The 19,309-nt window shown below is 24.9% G+C and overlaps 1 protein-coding gene and 1 pseudogene across 3 annotated transcripts; one reads left to right on the top strand and one right to left on the bottom strand.

Annotated features, from left to right (window-relative positions):
- Positions 1-880: 880 nt before the first annotated feature.
- Positions 881-8,462, top strand: LOC109800130 (uncharacterized). Of its 3 annotated transcripts, none has more exons than XM_083071387.1 (4): positions 881-1,623; positions 1,693-2,109; positions 2,184-3,334; positions 7,923-8,462. In XM_083071387.1, the coding sequence occupies exons 1-4, from the start codon at positions 1,504-1,506 to the stop codon at positions 7,924-7,926; spliced, it is 1,692 nt and encodes a 563-aa protein (XP_082927513.1). In that variant the 5' UTR covers positions 881-1,503; the 3' UTR covers positions 7,927-8,462. The 3 variants fall into 3 exon arrangements, with proteins under 3 accessions (XP_082927513.1, XP_082927512.1, XP_082927511.1); XM_083071386.1 differs by lacking the exon at positions 7,923-8,462 and having other exon boundaries at positions 1,693-1,816; positions 1,892-2,109; positions 2,184-3,661; XM_083071385.1 differs by lacking the exon at positions 7,923-8,462 and having other exon boundaries at positions 2,184-3,661.
- Positions 5,877-8,750, bottom strand: LOC145955915 (sedoheptulose-1,7-bisphosphatase, chloroplastic-like; annotated as a pseudogene).
- Between the last annotated feature and the right edge of the window lie 10,559 nt (positions 8,751-19,309).

Genomic DNA, 19,309 nt, shown 5'->3' with positions numbered 1-19,309 from the left:
TATTATAAGGGTCCAAATTAGGGATTTAGCCATTATATTCATTTCATTTTTATGTTAATATATAAACTTTTAATTATCTAACCTTTCAATCTATTATATTTTAATTATATTTTTTTAATTTTATTTTGATAATTTATTTTTGAAAAATTATTAATATTTAAAATGATTTTATATCAATAATTATTGATTATAAATTCAATTTTAGTTCATATGTTTAAATATTTCTATTTATTATGAATTTTAATTATAGTATAATTTAAATATTAAAAATATTTGTTAAATTTTAATTATATAAAAAATTATTATATATATATATATGTCTTTGACTCTTTTTAAATTTGAATGTGTGAAAAAAAATCTTAAACTCTTATCGTATGTTAAAAATTTATGAAATTTTGCAAAGTCTACAAAGTCCTGCAGAATCGATTAAAATCTCAATTTAAAAGTTTTTCAAAATCTATTAAAATCTTGAATTAAAGTATTGTAGAATTCTACAAAGTCTTAAAACTTATGAAAATTTTGCAAAGTCTTTTAAAATTTGCAGGATTTTTTTCAACTAAAAAAGTCCTACAAAATCCTACTCCAATACACTCCCTAAATATGTGAAAATTTAAACACATATATTTAATTTTATAATCCAAAAGGATATTTTACACACCCCTAGGAAATAAGATGATTTGATTTAAATAATTAATTAAGAAAATAATTAATACCATATATAGTATTTAATGTATTTCATTTAAAAGTTCGTTCGTTTGTGATCTGGTATTTAATGTATTTAATGTATTCCATTTAAAAATTCATCCATTTGCATGAATATAAGTTGGTGAGGATACAAGAATTATGAGAAAAATAATCTTGTTTTCCCCAGAGAATATAACATATATATATATATATATATATGTCTTTGACTCTTTTTAAATATAAATGTGAAAAAAAAATCTTGAACTCTTATCGTATGTTAAAAATTTATGAAATTTTGCAAACTCCACAAAGTCCTGCAGAGTCGATTAAAATCTCTATTTAAAAGTTTTTCAAAATCTATTAAAATCTTGATTCAAAGTATTGCAAAATTCTACAAAGTCTTAAATGTTATGAAAATCTTGCAAAGTCTTTTAAAATTCGCAGGACTTTTTTCAACTAAAAAAGTCCTATGAAATCCTACTCCAATACACCCCCTAAATATGTGAAAATTTAAACACATATATTTAATTTTATTATCCAAAAGGATATTTTACACACCCCTAGGAAATAAGATGATTTGATTTAAATAATTAATTAAGAAAATAATTAATACCATATCTACTATTTAATGTATTTCATTTAAAAGTTCGTCCATTTGCGATATGTTATTTAATGTATTTAATGTATTTCATTTAAAAATTCATCCATTTGCGTGAATATAAGTTGGTGAGGATACAAGAATTATAAGAAAAATAATCCTGTTTTCCCTAGAGAATATAACATAAAATTTTGATTTTTTTTGTTCTATTTGTAATTGCAATGGGTGATGGTGAAAGCGAGACATTCGAATTCAAGGTTGAGTCACTGAGCGTTATAAACAACAATTTCCATTTAAACAAAGAAACTTTCTTTCATGAACTTATCAACAATGCTTTCAAGGTAAGTAGTCCTTCAATTATAGTTTTGTAAAGATTAAAATTTTCAATTTCATTTGTGTTTCTTTTCTAGGCTTTGGACAAAATTCGATATGAGAGGCAAACTGAGTTAGAAGCTCAATTCATTAGATTGGTCCCTCATAAGGTTAACAAAACACTTTCCATTATTGATAATGGCATTGGCATGACCAAAACAGGTAATGTGTTGCATTTTCATTTTATATGTGTGTGTGCATTTCATGCTTATAGGTGTGGTGTGTGTATTATTTTAGATTTGGTTCACAATTTGGGAAGGTCTAGTCAATTAGGCGTTGGTTTCTACTCCGCTTTCTTGGTTGCTAACAAGGTCATGGTCACCACCAATCATAACCACCATGACCAATACACTTGGGAATCTCAAGGTGGTGCCTCATTCATTGTTACCAAGGACTCTAGTGGCCAACAACTCAGGAAGGGAACCAAAATCACCCTCTTTCTTAAGGAGGACCAGGTAAGGTACACAAATTATTCATAAACCCCATTTCTTTTGATGCAATTCACTAATTCCTTCATTTTTGTCAATAGTTGGAGTACTTGGAAGAGACCAGGATTAAGGACCTTGTCAAGAAACACTTTCAATTCACTAGTTATCCCATTTACCTTTGGACTGAGAAAGAAAAATTTGTGGATATCGTAAGTGAACAGTTTAGGAACCGCATACCTGATGATCTGACATTCTCTATTATGGGGAAATTGCCTTTAAAATCTATTAAGAGATTTGGCTGTGTTTGTAAATCATGGGTCTCCTTACTTGAAAACCCTAATTTCATGACAATCTTTCGCAATAATTTCTTATCTAATCATCGTTCTTACTATGATGATACAGTTCTCCTCCTATGTCAATCTTTGAACACTAATATCACTGAAACTCATCATGAGAACTTATTTTTGCTTTCTGGTGAGAAATTTCAGAATAGGGTCAAATTAGACTGGCCAAATCTATTTCAAGAGCAAAATCTAGCGAATTCACATATAGATATTTTGGGTCATGCTAGTATTAATGGAATTCTTTGCGTTAACAACCGATATTCCACAATTGGACTGTGGAACCCAACTACTGAAGAATTGAAGATCATTCCTCCTAGCCCAAATAAGTTTGTACCATCTAATTTAGTTTATTCAGCTGATCCATGTGGATTTGGCTATGACCGTGATACAGATGACTATAAGGTGATTAGTCATGTACAATTTCTTCTATTTGATGACAATGATAATTGGAATCGTGAAAATGAACATCGTAACCCCTTATGGGAGATATATAGCCTGAGAAGTAACTCTTGGAAGAATCTTGAGATCGATGTCGATGTACCCCTCAGTGATAGGGTTGACTATTTGTATTTGGATGGAATGTGTCATTGGCAAGGTGGTGATTACTTGGTGTCGTTTGACTTAAGCAACGAGGTATTCTTTACAACACCTATACCGTTAGAAATACCATCAGATAGGATACGTTATGAATATGATGTTACTTTGGTGTTGTTAAATGTATCTGTTGCTTTGATCTCGCATTTTATGTATTGCTCCACTTTTAACATATCAATTTTGGGTGAAGTCGGTGTGAAGGAATCATGGACTAAACTTTTCATTGTTGAGCCCTTGCCTTACATTCTACATTCTATTGGAGCTGGGAAGAAGGGGGATATTTTTTTCCGAAGTAAAGATGATGAACTAGTCAGGTATGATTTAAATACCCATATGATTGAGGAGCTTGATGTTAAAGACGTCGATAGTCTTTCACAGATTGTAATTTATACGGAAAGTCATCTTCCAATCGACAAAATAAATAAATAATTTTTTTATCTACACCTAAGACGATTATGACAAGTTATTAGTATCTTAACTTGTATATATACAACGTGGTTTGTCAATTATGCATTGTTATAAGTATATGAAAAATTAATAAACCATTTGATCATATAAATATTTCTTTGTCAATTTTATTATGAAGATTTACTTTCTTTAAATTTTACGTACCTGATTGATTTCTAATTCAATTGTAATTAGAATTGTGACACCCTCTATCCCAATATACATATATTATAATTATAAAAACATTTTATTGGGTTAAATAAAATTTTTAGAAGTAAAAGAATGGTTTCACTAACATAAGAGTAGAGAATTTACATTCGTAAACTTAAATCATGGTCAAATGTGAAATTTATAAGAAAATGAAACATGAGTTTTTCCAAAATAAAATAACAATAATGAAATACTAAAGTAAGCCTAGCTACACCCTAATGTCACATATCCTATCAGAGCACGCCCAACTAAAGCCTAAGCCTCATCACCAACATCCTCATGTTGATGATCACCTGTAACACAATAAAATACACATAGAGTAACAAGGGAGTGAGAAACATCTCACTCATGTTCAGGTGCAGAAATAACGGTTAGACAACACACACACACACAACAAAATCATAATACAACTCATAAGCACAAATCACAAGCAAACAATACACATACACAATCAGTATCACATGCACACTCATTTATCATGCAATAATGTCATGGACTTGACTCATAAATGCAAGCATGTGGCGCCACATATCACATATCACTAGTGTGCTGCCTAAACAACACACCTAAGGTAGTTGAGGAGTACATGTAGGGAGCTACCCATACACTCTCAACTAGAAAGGATGTACTGCTAGGGTTTGGTTAGGATAGCAAAGCTACGCAAGTTACGTCTTATGCTCACAAACAGATAGAATCGAGACATCCAAACCGCACTATCCCCTAGGACTCCCTCAAGTTGTTACACAAGGAGGGCCTTCTCTAACGGTGTACTCCATATTGTACTCGTCACATAGATGCACATGATACATGTCACACACATTCACACTTCATGGACTCATTTACTTGTCATGGAACTTCATGTCTTATCTCATTTCATCACGTTTCACGTTCTCATAGTCATAGTGTTCACAATAACACGTAATTCACATCATGTCTCATGTCACTTGTTCACATTTCACATTTCTCATAATCATACTCATAAGATCATCAGTTGGAGATTATTGTCATTATCATGCTCTTAAAACACATCACTTACGTTAACGCAGTAATAAGGTAATTCCCACACAATTTGCACCTTCAAACATGACATAAAACATATAAAACATCATAGGGATCACACCCGGCGTGCCTTGAGCATGCCCGACAAATTTAATGTCGCGCCTAAAGCGAAGAATCCTGCTTGGTGTGGCTTTCCTGTGCCTGACGCAACTTTCTTGAGCCTGACGCAATTTTCTTGAGCCTTGCGCAACTTTCCTGAGCCCGGCTCAACCTTTCCTGGGAAACTATGAATTTGCATCTAGTGCAAAGAACTGCGCTCGATGCACTTAATTAGTGCGAACCTACACTTTGAAATCAAACAATTTTTCACAACAAACATGTAATCATATAAATCAATTGGTAAAAATCCTCCAAATAACAACTAGAACATAAATCCATATATACAATTTTATATAAAATACCTTAAATCTTGTCAAAAGATCATACTCCTAATTGTTTCTCATAGGGTTTCCCATGGGAACCACAAAGCACTCTAATTTATATCAAAACTTATCTAATTTCAAAATTAAACACATATTCACGCATCACATCCAACAAGGAACACAACAGAAAACTCATACATCAAAACAGGAATCATTCATATTTTGCCTGTTCCTAGAAACATGCATCAGACAAGGGATTGGGGACCAATCTTGCTACTCAACAATTATTCCCACACCCCTGAGCGAGGTTTCTCACTCTCCCCTTACCTTGATGAACAGAAGAGGAAGCACAAGCAGAATCGAGTTGGTTCTCTCCTTCAAGTTCTCCTTGGTCTTCAGAAGCGTAGAAACAAAATGAGTCGGGAAGAAGTGATTGCGTGGAATGACTCAAATAACTTCTAATAACCTCCCTTTCCTCAAATTAATAAAATAATAATAATAATAATTTGCAAAAGACTACTACGTCCTTCCTTCCTTTCCATAAAATAATAATAATAATAATAATAATAATAATAATAATAATAATAATAATAATAATAATAATAATATTGTTATTACTAAACATATCTTCTCCCTTTTATAAGATAACTTAAATATAATTATTAATAATAAAATACATTTAATCAAAATAACTCCTACTCCACTAATTAAACAAAATATAGTTACAAATAGTGTCACATAATTAAAATAGAGCTCATATCACTAATTAAATAATATTCAAAACTCTAAAATAAATACCTTAAAAGTGAAACTCATTTCTAAAATACTATTTATTATAAGATATGAAATTTAGGGTGTTACAAGAATGATATGGAAAGATTTATTTTGTTATGTATTATAGAATTATAATCTTTATTTATAAATCCTTAAATATTATGACTGTGTTGTTTTCTATTTAAGTAATTTTTCATTTAGTTTTTTTTTCACATCTAATAAGTCATACCAACATAAAATTAACTTCATGTCACGATGATAAATATATAGAAAATCAATGACTAAATTGTAGATACTTGTTTAAGATAACATACATCTTTCTTAAAATGAACGCAACCTGACCATGAATTGTAAGTTTAATAGTTTAAGTAGTCACTCCAACAGATCGTTGAGTAGATTTACCGTACAAGGTTTCTTTAAACTCAATGAGCTCATTCTTGGATTCATAGACAACTTGAATTCTCTCATCAATGTTATTGATGACTTTGTCCAACACAGATTGATGACCATCATTGTTGTAACCTCCAGCTTTTTCAATCAATGATCCCAAAGAAGCTACCACAAACAACAATCTCAGTTTGCTTTGGTCGATACTGATGCCACGTTTGTAAAGATCCTTTTTTCTTTTACAATAATCTATATAACATTTTGAAATCATATATATTACTTTACTAGGTTGATAGTCAGCTTCATGGAACATGCATATTTCTGAAATAATATAAAAGATTAAACTATATTAAAATGTCATGTATTATTGTGTAAGAAAAAAACCTGGTTGACATTTGGCACCATTCCTCTGTGTATCTCAGTGTGTAATTTTCATTGACGTAGTAATTGATCAACTATTGAATGCTAGAGAAAGATGTAAGTATTCATTCAAACAAGTCATAGTAACACTTATAGAAAAATATAGGTAAACCTTAGCATAATCAGGGTTGTTAGATGTGGTTCTCAAATTTTTCTGGGAAGAGCAATTTTCCTTCTCCAATTTTCTATGGTTTCTCTAACATCTGCCATTTTCTTGAAATATGAATATATATTAGACATTTTTGTCATGTGATAAAATTTGGATAAGACTCCTTTAAAGGGAGTTTGAGAAAAAATATGTGTATCATGTATAACATAACCCGCTAAAATTTAATGGTGCAGACATCCTCTTCCAATTTAGAGACAGACTCACTTGTATAATCTTTATTTTTGAAAAACAAAAAACAAACTTTTACACTAATGAAAAACAAAGGAATAACATAAGCAATTTTCATATTGAAAGGTCTGACAAGTTCAATTTTAAATAAATATATGGTAATGTGTGATTACTTAAAATAAGATTTTTTATGGCATGAACCTGACCTTTCACCAAGTAGAAGAAATTCATGGGTGTCAAGGAAGTCCTTAAGAGCAACCACACACATGGTTCTAGGACCCAAAATCCCTTGGCTACAACAACTTGATCTTTTCTTGTGATCCTAGTCAACTTATCTCCAAGCCACACGTTGTAACACCCTGTTTTTCACAAATTATATGAAAGTATTTTAGAATTTTTTTTGATATTTAGTAACCCAGAATTAATGAGTCGTTCTAAACAACTAAAATGACCTATAACCCTAGTTGGGAACGGACCATTCTGATTTAAGAACGGGCCGTTCCAGATGTGAATTTAACACATGATGAATCAAAACGGGCCGTTCTAGATTCGAAACGGATTATTCTGGTCACTCCTGACGTCTATAAATAACACGCTCTGGCACTCCCAAAAACATATTTTTCACTTCTGACTTATTTTTCTTCTACACTCTCTAAAGAACAAGGAGAACCCAAAGGAGGAGACCAGCAAGATCCTGTTTTAGTTTCATCTCCTGCTTATCGAGGTAAAGGGGGAATGAGAAACCTCGCTCTAGGTGTGGGAAAGTATATTGGGTAGTGGGCTTGACCCCCAATCCTATGTTTGTTGTATGCTCATATATGAGGAGTTTTTCTCAATTGTATCTATTTCATCTCTGTTTTCTCACTCCCTTTTCTTTTGTGTTATTTTCCTTTGATTGTTATATAGGTGATCATCAGCATGAGGATGAGGATGTTAGCGATGAAGCTTAGACTTCAATGTTGGGCTTTGCTCTGATAGGACATGTGACATCGGGGTGTGGATAGGATTAGATTAGGATGTTGTTTCTATTAAACTATTTTGAAAACCTTAGCCTTATTTCTTTTGTAATTTCCACTGATTATGTTATTTGTTTAAGTCATGGATGTGGTGCTCTCTAGCTGAATACGTTTAATATTTTAAAAATGAAAGATTGTATTATTCAAATTTTATTATTTATGTGTTATGGTATGCGGGGTAGAGGGTGTCACACATGTCAAAGATGGTGCCTACTGTGAAGTTTGTGTCCACAATGTTGGACCCATCAAAGGGATCAAATGCGACACTAAAGCCACCTGCTTGTTGCATATTTACATAAATGCATCATATCAAAAGTGAAATTTTTGTATTAGAGACAAAATTAAGTTTAATTGTCAATTTAATATAATTATTATGTCAAACCTTCTACTGGACCTCCTATGTCCTAGAGCTCATGAATTTCTTTAGAGCAGACACACTTGCACAAACGGGAGTAATTTAAGGCATATGCACACAACATTGGAGAAGTCAGTTTTATTGCATATTCTATTAAGTTTGTTTCCGTAGATAACGTTTAACTATCTACAGAATATTATCTACGAAATTTTTTTCGTAGATAGAATTTAATTTTCTAAGGAATATTATCTACGGAATGTTTTCCGTAGATAATGTCCAATTATCTACGGAAATTTCCGTAGATAAGTTATCTACAAAAATTTCCGTAGATAACTTATCTACGGATATTTCTGTAGATAAATTCCGTATGTAAAACATATTTTTATTATCCTTTTATTTTTATTTATTATAAAATAATTAGAATATTTAATTTAACATCATAAAAAAATAATCATTATAAAATTTATTCTTTTTTAATTTAATTATTTATTATAATACTTTTTAGTTACCGTATTAACCAAAAAAATATTTTTAATTTAAATATATTTTAAAATTTTAGTTAATTCATTATCATTCACTCACTTTATTAAAAAGTGATAAATATAATTTATTTTTAATTAATTTAATAAAATAAAAACTTTAAAATATATATCTAAAATCTGTAGCAATTTCTTAAATACAAATATTTAATTAATTAATTTTAATATATACTAAATTTAATATTAGAAAATTTATAAATATTTTAGTTATAATTTTTATTATCTTTTGATTTAATATTGGATTTCTTTTGATTGTGAAAGATAGTAAATAAAATCTAAAATCTGTATGAGTTTGTTTGATAAAAATGTTTAATTAATTTTAATATATAATAAATTTAATATCAAAATATTTACCTGGATTTGAAGTATAATTTTTACAATCTTTTGATTTAATATTGGATTTTATTTACTATAAACATAATAAATAAAATCTAAAATCAGTAGCAATTTCTTTGATACAAATATGTATTTAATTTTAATATATAATAAATTTAATATCAGAATATTTATTATAATTTTAGTTATGATTTATATAATCTTTTGATTTAATATTAAATTTATTTTGATTATAATATTTTAATGTATTTTTTTGAAATATCAGTTAACATATTTTATTATATTTTTATTTTAATTTATTATAAAATAATTAAAATATTTAATTTAGCAGTATGAAAAAAATAACCATTATAAGATTTAATTTATTTAATTTTATTATTTATTATAATACATTTTAGTCACCGTATTAACCAAAAAGTTATTTTTTAAAAAAATATATTTTAAAATTTTAATTAATTCATTATCATTCACTCACTTTATTAAAAAGTAATAAAATATAGTTAATTTTCAATTAATTTAATAAAATAAAAACGTTAAATTATAATACATTAAAAAACTAGTGATAAAAATGACATAAATTTATAATTAAAAAAATAATACATAAATGATAATTTTATTTATAAAAGTAATATAAAAAAAATTATCTCACAATTAAAAAAAATTAAAAAATTTGGACCCTTGTGAGTCATAGATTTAGAGCAATTGCACCTTTGGATGACCCCATGGTCAATTATATATACAGGAGAGGTCCACTTACTTTAAAATTTAGTCTAGGTAGATTTATTTTACTCGATAATTCATATTTTACATTAAATTTCAACAATCTAAGCATTAAATTAAATTTTTTTGATAAATAGATCAAATTCACAAATTTTTTTAAAAATTTGAAAATCATATGATACTTAATTATATAGATTCAAATTAACGTATTAAATGTTTTTGAGTTTATATGTCAATTTGAATTAATAAAATGGAGTATCAAATAATTTTAATTTTTTAAAAATTTGTGAATTTTGTTTATGCATTAAAAAAATTTAGTTTAACAGTTTGATCATTCAAATTTGATATAGATCATGAGTTATTGAGTAGTGTAAGTCTAGTAAGATTTACTCTTAGAGTAAGTTAATCACTCTTCATATATGTGGGTGTGTAGAGAGAGATCTACTTACTCCAAAAATAAGTCTTAGAAGAGTTATTTCTCTCAATGACTTATATTCTATATTAAATTTAAATAATTCAACCATTATATTAAAAATTTTCAATGAATAGATTAAGTCTACAATTTTTTACAAAATTTGAAGACCATTTGATGTTTCATCATATTGTTATATAATATACTTTTGAAAATATATTTCCATTTGATTTAATATAACGAAATATCATATAATTTTCAAATTTTACAAAATTTTGTAGACTTAATCTATTCATTAATGACTCTTAATTCATTTGTTGGATGATTGAAATTCAATGTAGAGTATGAATTCTATTTGAGTAGAATAACTCTACCAAAAGTTACTCTTATGATAAGTAATTCCTCTCTCTCTCTTTGTATATATATAATATATATAGGAAGATCCATTTACTCCAAGTGTAAGTTTACATAGACTTACTCTATTCAATAACTCATATTCTACATCAAATTTCAATGATCCAACCTTTGAGTTTAAAATTCTTAATTCATAAATCAAATCTGCAAATTTTTAAAAAATTTGAAAATCATTTGATACTTCATTTCATTAATTCAAATTGACAGATAATCATAATTTTTTTTTAATTTTATACATTGATTTGAATTAATGAAACAAAGTATCAAATGATTTTCAAATTTTTTAAAAATTTACAGATTTGATCTATGAATTAAGAATTTTAAACTCAATGGTTAGATCATTGAAATTTGATGTATAACATGAGTTATTAAATAGAGTTAGTTTAGATTGACTTACTCTTGAAATAAACGGATCCATCCTTATATATATATATATATATATTAAGTAAATATCTGCAAATACGAGTATTTTATACTACTTGTTTCCACTCTATTATTAACTAAGCACCCATCAAACTATTCATTTTCTATTAATTGCACATTTAAATGTATTTGTAAATGTGAATTATTTTTTCAGTCATCCCTACATATAAGAAAAATATTTTTAAAATGATTCGATACATTATAATTTATTTTGACATTATTTTATTATCTAAATTAAAATAATAATTATTTAATATGTTAGAATTCCCATAGTTATAAGAATTAAATTTAAGAAATAATACATACTAATAAAATTGCCAAAAAAAATCTGCCAATTTTAGCTAAAACATGCTCATTTGTACAATTGTATAATTTGTATTAAGTTTTAGAGAATCAGAGCTTTGTTATTAATGAATTTTATCCAATTTAAATAAAATTACTTTTCATAAAGACACATAATTTATTATTATTATTATTATTATTATTATTATTATTATTATTATTATTATTATTATTATTATTATTATTATTATTATTATTATTATTATTATTATTATTATTATTATTATTATTATTATTATTATTATTATTATTATTATTATTATTATTATTATTATTATTATTATTATTATTATTATTATTATTATTATTATTATTATTATTATTATTATTATTATTATTATTATGATTATTATTATTATTATGATTATTATTATTATTATTATTATTATTATTATTATTATTATTATTATTATTATTATTATTATTATTATTATTATTATTATTATTATTATTATTATTATTATTATTATTATTATTATTATTATTATTATTATTATTATTATTATTATTATTATTATTATTATTATTATTATTATTATTATTATTATTATTATTATTATTATTATTATTATTATTATTATTATTATTATTATTATTATTATTATTATTATTATTATTATTATTATTATTATTATTATTATTATTATGATTATTATTATTATGATTATTATTATTATTATTATTATTATTATTATTATTATTATTATTATTATTATTATTATTATTATTATTATTATTATTATTATTATTATTATTATTATTATTATTATTATGATTATTATTATTATGATTATTATTATTATTATTATTATTATTATTATTATCATTATCATTATTATTATTATTATTATTATTATTATTATTATTATTATTATTATTATTATTATTATTATTATTATTATTATTATTATTATTATTATTATTATTATTATTATTATTATTATTATTATTATTATTATTATTATTATTATTATTATTATTATTATTATTATTATTATTATTATTATTATTATTATTATTATTATTATTATTATTATTATTATTATTATTATTATTATTATTATTATTATTATTATTATTATTATTATTATTATTATTATTATTATTATTATTATTATTATTATTATTATTATTATTATTATTATTATTATTATTATTATTATTATTATTATTATTATTATTATTATTATTATTATTATTATTATGATTATTATTATTATTATTATTATTATTATTATTATTATTATTATTATTATTATTATTATTATTATTATTATTATTATTATTATTATTATTATTATTATTATTATTATTATTATTATTATTATTATTATTATTATTATTATTATTATTATTATTATTATTATGATTATTATTATTATTATTATTATTATTATTATTATTATTATGATTATTATTATTATTATTATTATTATTATTATTATTATTATTATTATTATTATTATTATTATTATTATTATTATTATTATTATTATTATTATTATTATGATTATTATTATTATCATTATTATTATTATTATTATCATGATTATTATTATTATTATTATTATCATTATTATTATTATTATTATCATTATTATTATGATTATTATTATTATTATTATTATTATTATTATTATTATTATTATTATGATTATTATTATTATTATTATTATTATTATCATTATTATTATGATTATTATTATTATCATTATTATTATGATTATTATTATTATTATTATTATTATTATGATTATTATTATTATTATTATTATTATTATTATTATTATTATTATTATTATTATGATTATTATTATTATTATTATTATTATTATTATTATTATTATGATTATTATTATCATTATTATTATGATTATTATTATTATTATTATTATTATTATTATTATTATTATCATTATCATTATTATTATCATTATTATTATGATTATTATTATTATCATTATTATCATTATCATTATTATTATCATTATTATTATGATTATTATTATTATTATCATGATTATTATTATTATTATTATTATTATTATTATTATTATTATCATTATTATTATTATTATTATTATTATTATTATTATTATTATTATTATTATTATTATTATTATTATTATTATTATTATCATTATCATTATTATTATCATTATTATTATGATTATTATTATTATCATTATTATCATTATCATTATTATTATCATTATTATTATTATTATTATTATTATTATTATTATTATTATCATTATTATTATGATTATTATTATTATTATTATTATTATTATTATTATTATTATTATTATTATTATCATTATTATTATCATTATTATTATGATTATTATTATTATTATTATTATCATTATCATTATTATTATCATTATTATTATTATTATTATTATTATTATTATTATTATTATTATTATTATTATTATTATTATTATCATTATCATTATTATTTTTAAGAGGATGAAAAAATTTCATTAATGCTAAAATATTGTTCTATTTTATTAATAACACTCATAAATTTATTTTTAATGACATTGTACTCTTGTTTAGTGTTAAATAAAAATAGAAACTTATAAAAAAAAAAGTACTTAAATAAAATGGATGGTCATTGACAGACCAAACAAGCCAAAGGAAAGTGTAGATTAGCGTTAAAATATGTGAGAGCAATTGCCCTCACAAAGTTTTATTTTTAACTTAAATATTTTTAATTTAAAAAAATTGCACAACAATAAGGTATTATCTTAATAAAAAAAAATTTTATAAAAATGATTGTAGAAAGTTATAGAAGATAAAAAAAAATTAGTATTTTAATAAAATCTGTAGCAATTTCTTTGATACAAATATGTAATTAATTTTAATATATAATAAATTTAATATCAGAATATTTATTATAATTTTATTTATGATTTACATAATATTTTGATTTAATATTCAATTTCTTTTGGTTATAATATTTTAATGTATTTTATTTGAAATATCAATTAACATATTTTATTATATTTTTTATTTTTATTTATTATAAAATAATTAGAATATTTAATTTAGCGTTATGAAAAAAATAACCATTATAAGATTTAATTTATTTAATTTTATTATTTATTATAATACTTTTTAGTCACCATATTGACCAAAAAATTATTTTTAATAAAAATATATTTTAAAATTTTAATTAATTCATTATCATTCACTCACTTTATTAAAAAATGATAAAATATAATTAATTTTCAATTAATTTAATAAAATAAAACTTTAAAATATATGTCTAAAATCTGTACTAATTTCTTAAATACAAATATTTAATTAATTTTAATATATATTAAATTTAATATTAGAAAATTTATTATTATTTAATATCAATAATAACATGTTTGATTCAAATTAAATTTTAAAAATAAATTTTTATTTATTTATTTATTTTAAATAAATTGAGCAGAAACAAAAATTAAAAAGGCTTAAATATGTTTTTAGTCCCTTAAATTTAAGATAAATTAGTTTTTGGTCCCTTAAATTTAAAATTGTTGTTTTTAGTCCCTGTAATTTTCAAAATCTTATTTTAGTTCCTTAGGTCACCAATAACATATTTGAAAGTGACTAATTAATACAGTTATGCAACATCAACCAGATTTATTGTGATATTTTCACTGATAATGATACTAATAGGTAAATTTTATGCAATAATATTTGATAAATTTCTTATCAAAATTTGAATATAAGGACTAAAATAAGATTTTTTGAAATTACAAGGGCTAAAAATAATAATTTAAAATTTGAGGGACCAAAAACAGAATTACCCTAAATTTGAAGGACTAAAAACATATTTAAACCAATTAAAAATAATGCTGATAAAGAATTAATTTATTTTTATTTTTATAATTTAGTTTTGTGATACACGAAATTTGTTTTGAACCTTCCTTTGCCCCAACAGATCTCCTTCTCTTCTCTGTTAAACGGCTCCAACACTCCCTCCTTCTCTTTTCTGTTAAACGGCTCCAACACTCCCTCGCCGGCCACCACAGCTCCTTCTCCGTTAAACGGCTCCAACACTCCCTCGCCCACCGCAGCTCCTTCTCGGTTAAACCGTTCCAATAGTCCCTCGCCGTCCACCACACATCCAGCTGTGTTAAATCGTTCCAACAGTCCCTCGCCGGCCACCACACCTCCTTCTATTAGGTATTTTATGGCTTCTCTGCTCTGTTTCATTCTGCTCTGTAAAAATAAGCTTCGTTCAGCATTTGTAAAAATTATTTCATTATTAGAGTATGTTTTTGTTGCTTGTTTTCGGAGGGACCACTATACCTTCTGCTTGTCTCTTCAAAATGTGTTTGTACGGTCTTCAACATTGGTTCTTGGAACCATTACATTAATAAAACATAGTGCGCTTTCTTGTATACTCTTGATGGTGACTGGAATCTGTCATTACATCCATCTAACTGTGTCTTTCAATACATGGCTGATTTGTTATCAATCTAAATTATAGTATATCCAATTAACTAGTTTCCCCCCAAATTTTCCGTCATTGTTCTAGCCAAATTGCTTATAGCTTGTTGTCTTCTTTGGTGAAACAAATTCAACTTTAGCTGTTGTTTGAGCTATAACCTCTTCTTTGATTAGCATGAAAAAAATTACTGCCAAATAAAATAAAGTTCTCTTGGAATCATTGGACTACATGTTCAATCACTATCTGCAACTGTAAAGCCTTGAAGTTTCGCATGTCAATATCACCGTTATTCTACATATACATGATAGATACATCATATCTTGTTTGCTGTATAAAGAATTTGAATTAATTAAAATTTTTAAGTAGATTTCCACTAAATATCAAATCTGACCTGGTAGGTATAATAAGTTTCCAATCAAATTTCTACAGACAAAACCATAACCTTGGAGTCATCTTAAATTTGAGAAGTCCTTTCGTATTAGTGTACCTATTGGTTTGCTCTTTTCCGTACGTAACTTCTTCAACATTTTTATAGCACACTAATTACTTATCCTATAGGAAATTCTAATCTTACAAATTAATAGGAAATTCTAGTTTCAAAGACATATTCTAAAGTTACATATTAGAATATTTTATTGGGAAGATGAATTTATATTCCCGTGCTATTGGATTGATTATGATTCCAAAGAAAAGTACTTCATCTCTCCGAGATCAAACTTCTGGAACTCGATCTCCATATCTAACTTGAACTACTTTTCATTCCTCAGTTTTTATACTTATATTTATTTAAGCTTTCATTCTGCTCTGCCTCACAATAGAATTTGTAAATAGAAGAGGTATTGAAGTGAGTTCATATTTTCACTTTACAGAGCCCTGTAGATGGTGTAAGCAGATTTAGAACAAGTAAAATAAGTCTTGTTGATCTAGCTGGGTTAGAACGGCAAAAATTAACATGTGCAGCAGGAGACCGTTTGAAGGAAGCTGGCAATATTAATAGATCACTTTCACAGCTCAGGTATGGTTTAAAATGTGTGTCTATACATTGATATTTGATATCAAAGTTGAAATACAAATTACAATCAATCACAAATAATGAATAGCTTTAACTTTTGTGTACCATATTTAATGGAAAACATAAAGAAAAGATGAATTCAATTTTACTTTATCTAGATGATATATCCATCCACATTTTCATCACCCCAGAATTTGTTTTTTTTTACTTTTATTTTGTGTCTTTTGTGAACTTGATTGCAATTGTTCAGTTTTGTTTTCTGCATAATGTCAATATCTCATTCTCGCAGTTTCACCTTCTAAACCAGAGTACTATTCTTCATCGGTTTCCTCGTATACACAACTCGTCAGGTACTTATACAGTTATACACACTTTTTTTTCATTATTGTTATGCAATTTTCTGCTGCATTTTTTTTTTCTGATTGCATGTTATTTTCGAGTTTTGTTGCTGGTGCTTGTGTAATTGTGTTGATTGTTGAAGTGGATTTTTTTTTTATTTTATTTGATTTGAATTGTTTGACTGTTTTGAATCTGAGTTGCTATTAGATATTTTGGTGCTGGTTTTCATTTTTAATTATTGTTATGCAGTTTTTTGTTACATTTTTTTTTCTAATTGGATCTTGTTTTCGAGTTGTGTTGCTGGTGCTTGTGTAGTTGTGTTGATAATCGAAGAGAAATTGTTGTTTTTTTTTATTTTGTTTTAATCTGTGGCGAATCTGAGTTGTTAGATATTTTGATGGTTGGATCAAAATATCTCTCATTGGCATCCTTCTCATGGTGAACCTCTCTACCCCGTCGGCACTTCATCAATGGGTAAGGACGGTACCAATACAAATTTTATCTAGCCACGTGTCTCATTGATATTAACCCAAATAGAGAGGCTGTTCAATATGTCTGTTGCATCCTTATTAATTTTGTACTGAAAATTCAACTTGTTTATTTTTTTAAAGATGTATTTTGTGAATGGGTTAATTACATGGTATAGGATATGCATTTCCTAAATCCTGTTATTTTTTATTTTGAAGTCATTGACTTTTTTCAGACCTATCCATCCAATGAGTATGCAAAAACTCTAAGACTAACAAAATTATTCGATCTTTCTTTATTTATTAATATAAATTATTTTATAAAATATACATACAATTAGGTCCTGGTCCCACTGCTTGAGTAGTACAATTGATGAACTGTGTTGTGCTTGTGTTCAAGCACAATCTTATCTCAGTTAATTGATTACTACTACATACAACTTCTGGCATAGCTTTTATAGTATTGGATATGGCTGTGGTAATGGTCGCCTTTGGATAACTGTTACCCGGTTGTATGCCATTGTTTTCTAGAATAGCTTTAAGATCTCTTTTAAAAAAGAATTTTAAAACTAATTTTAAGAAATCATTTTGCTGCAACTGAGAGCATGAGCCATGTTTGTTCCATTGATACGTCCAAAAGGAAATGTTTCTCCCATCATTTAATGCTGGCCAATTTGTTTGAAGTTGACTCTTCAATATTGTGTCAATCTAGTAACATAAATAACATTCATTAAGTTTTTAATATTATATAAAAATATTGATTAAAAAAATAAAATTTTACCTGATTTGCATCAAATTTAACCGAAGGGCAAAATTGTGGTTGTGGGTTGGACTTGTTACTAGGCCATAGGCCATGGACGGTAAATCTTGAAGAAATATGAACAACACACGGGTTCTTCATGCAGAAGGCTGGTGGCCATGTTTCTGCTAATTTCCAAAATTCAAAACTTCATGGGGAAGAAAAAAAAGAGTAAAAGACAGAGCAACTTCATGATAACTTAGAATTATAGAAAAGAGAAATAAAGTGAAGTTTAGAATGAAAGAAAAGAAAATACAAATTTCACATGAAATAGATTACAAAATGAGTCCTTTTATAATAAAAAATAATTCCATATTGAAATTGTAGTATACGTGTATGAATTTTCTTTTTTAAAATAAGTATGTTGCATATATGAAATGTGATCATATTTATTGTATATGACGCATGGTTGTGCAAATGAAATAAGATTGATAATTTGCTGCAATTCAAATGGGACTTTACATCTACATTTGGAAATATTCTCACCGGAGAAAGGAAGGGGAGCAGATTAAGATCCAACTCATCCGTTATTTTAGGTATGGTTATGAGTGTATTTGAAAATTGAGTTAAATTTAATTGGGGTTGAAAAAAGAATTATACTCATCAAATGGAATAGCAGTACTTTGCACACGATCTCTTAGATAATTCTGGTATGTAATGCTTATT

Source organism: Cajanus cajan, chromosome 3 (assembly GCF_000230855.2).
Source record: "Cajanus cajan strain Asha chromosome 3, NIPB_CcT2T_4, whole genome shotgun sequence".
Taxonomy (NCBI): domain Eukaryota; kingdom Viridiplantae; phylum Streptophyta; class Magnoliopsida; order Fabales; family Fabaceae; genus Cajanus; species Cajanus cajan.
Note: the sequence above shows the minus strand (reverse complement) of the source record. Positions and strands in the feature narration are given on the sequence as shown.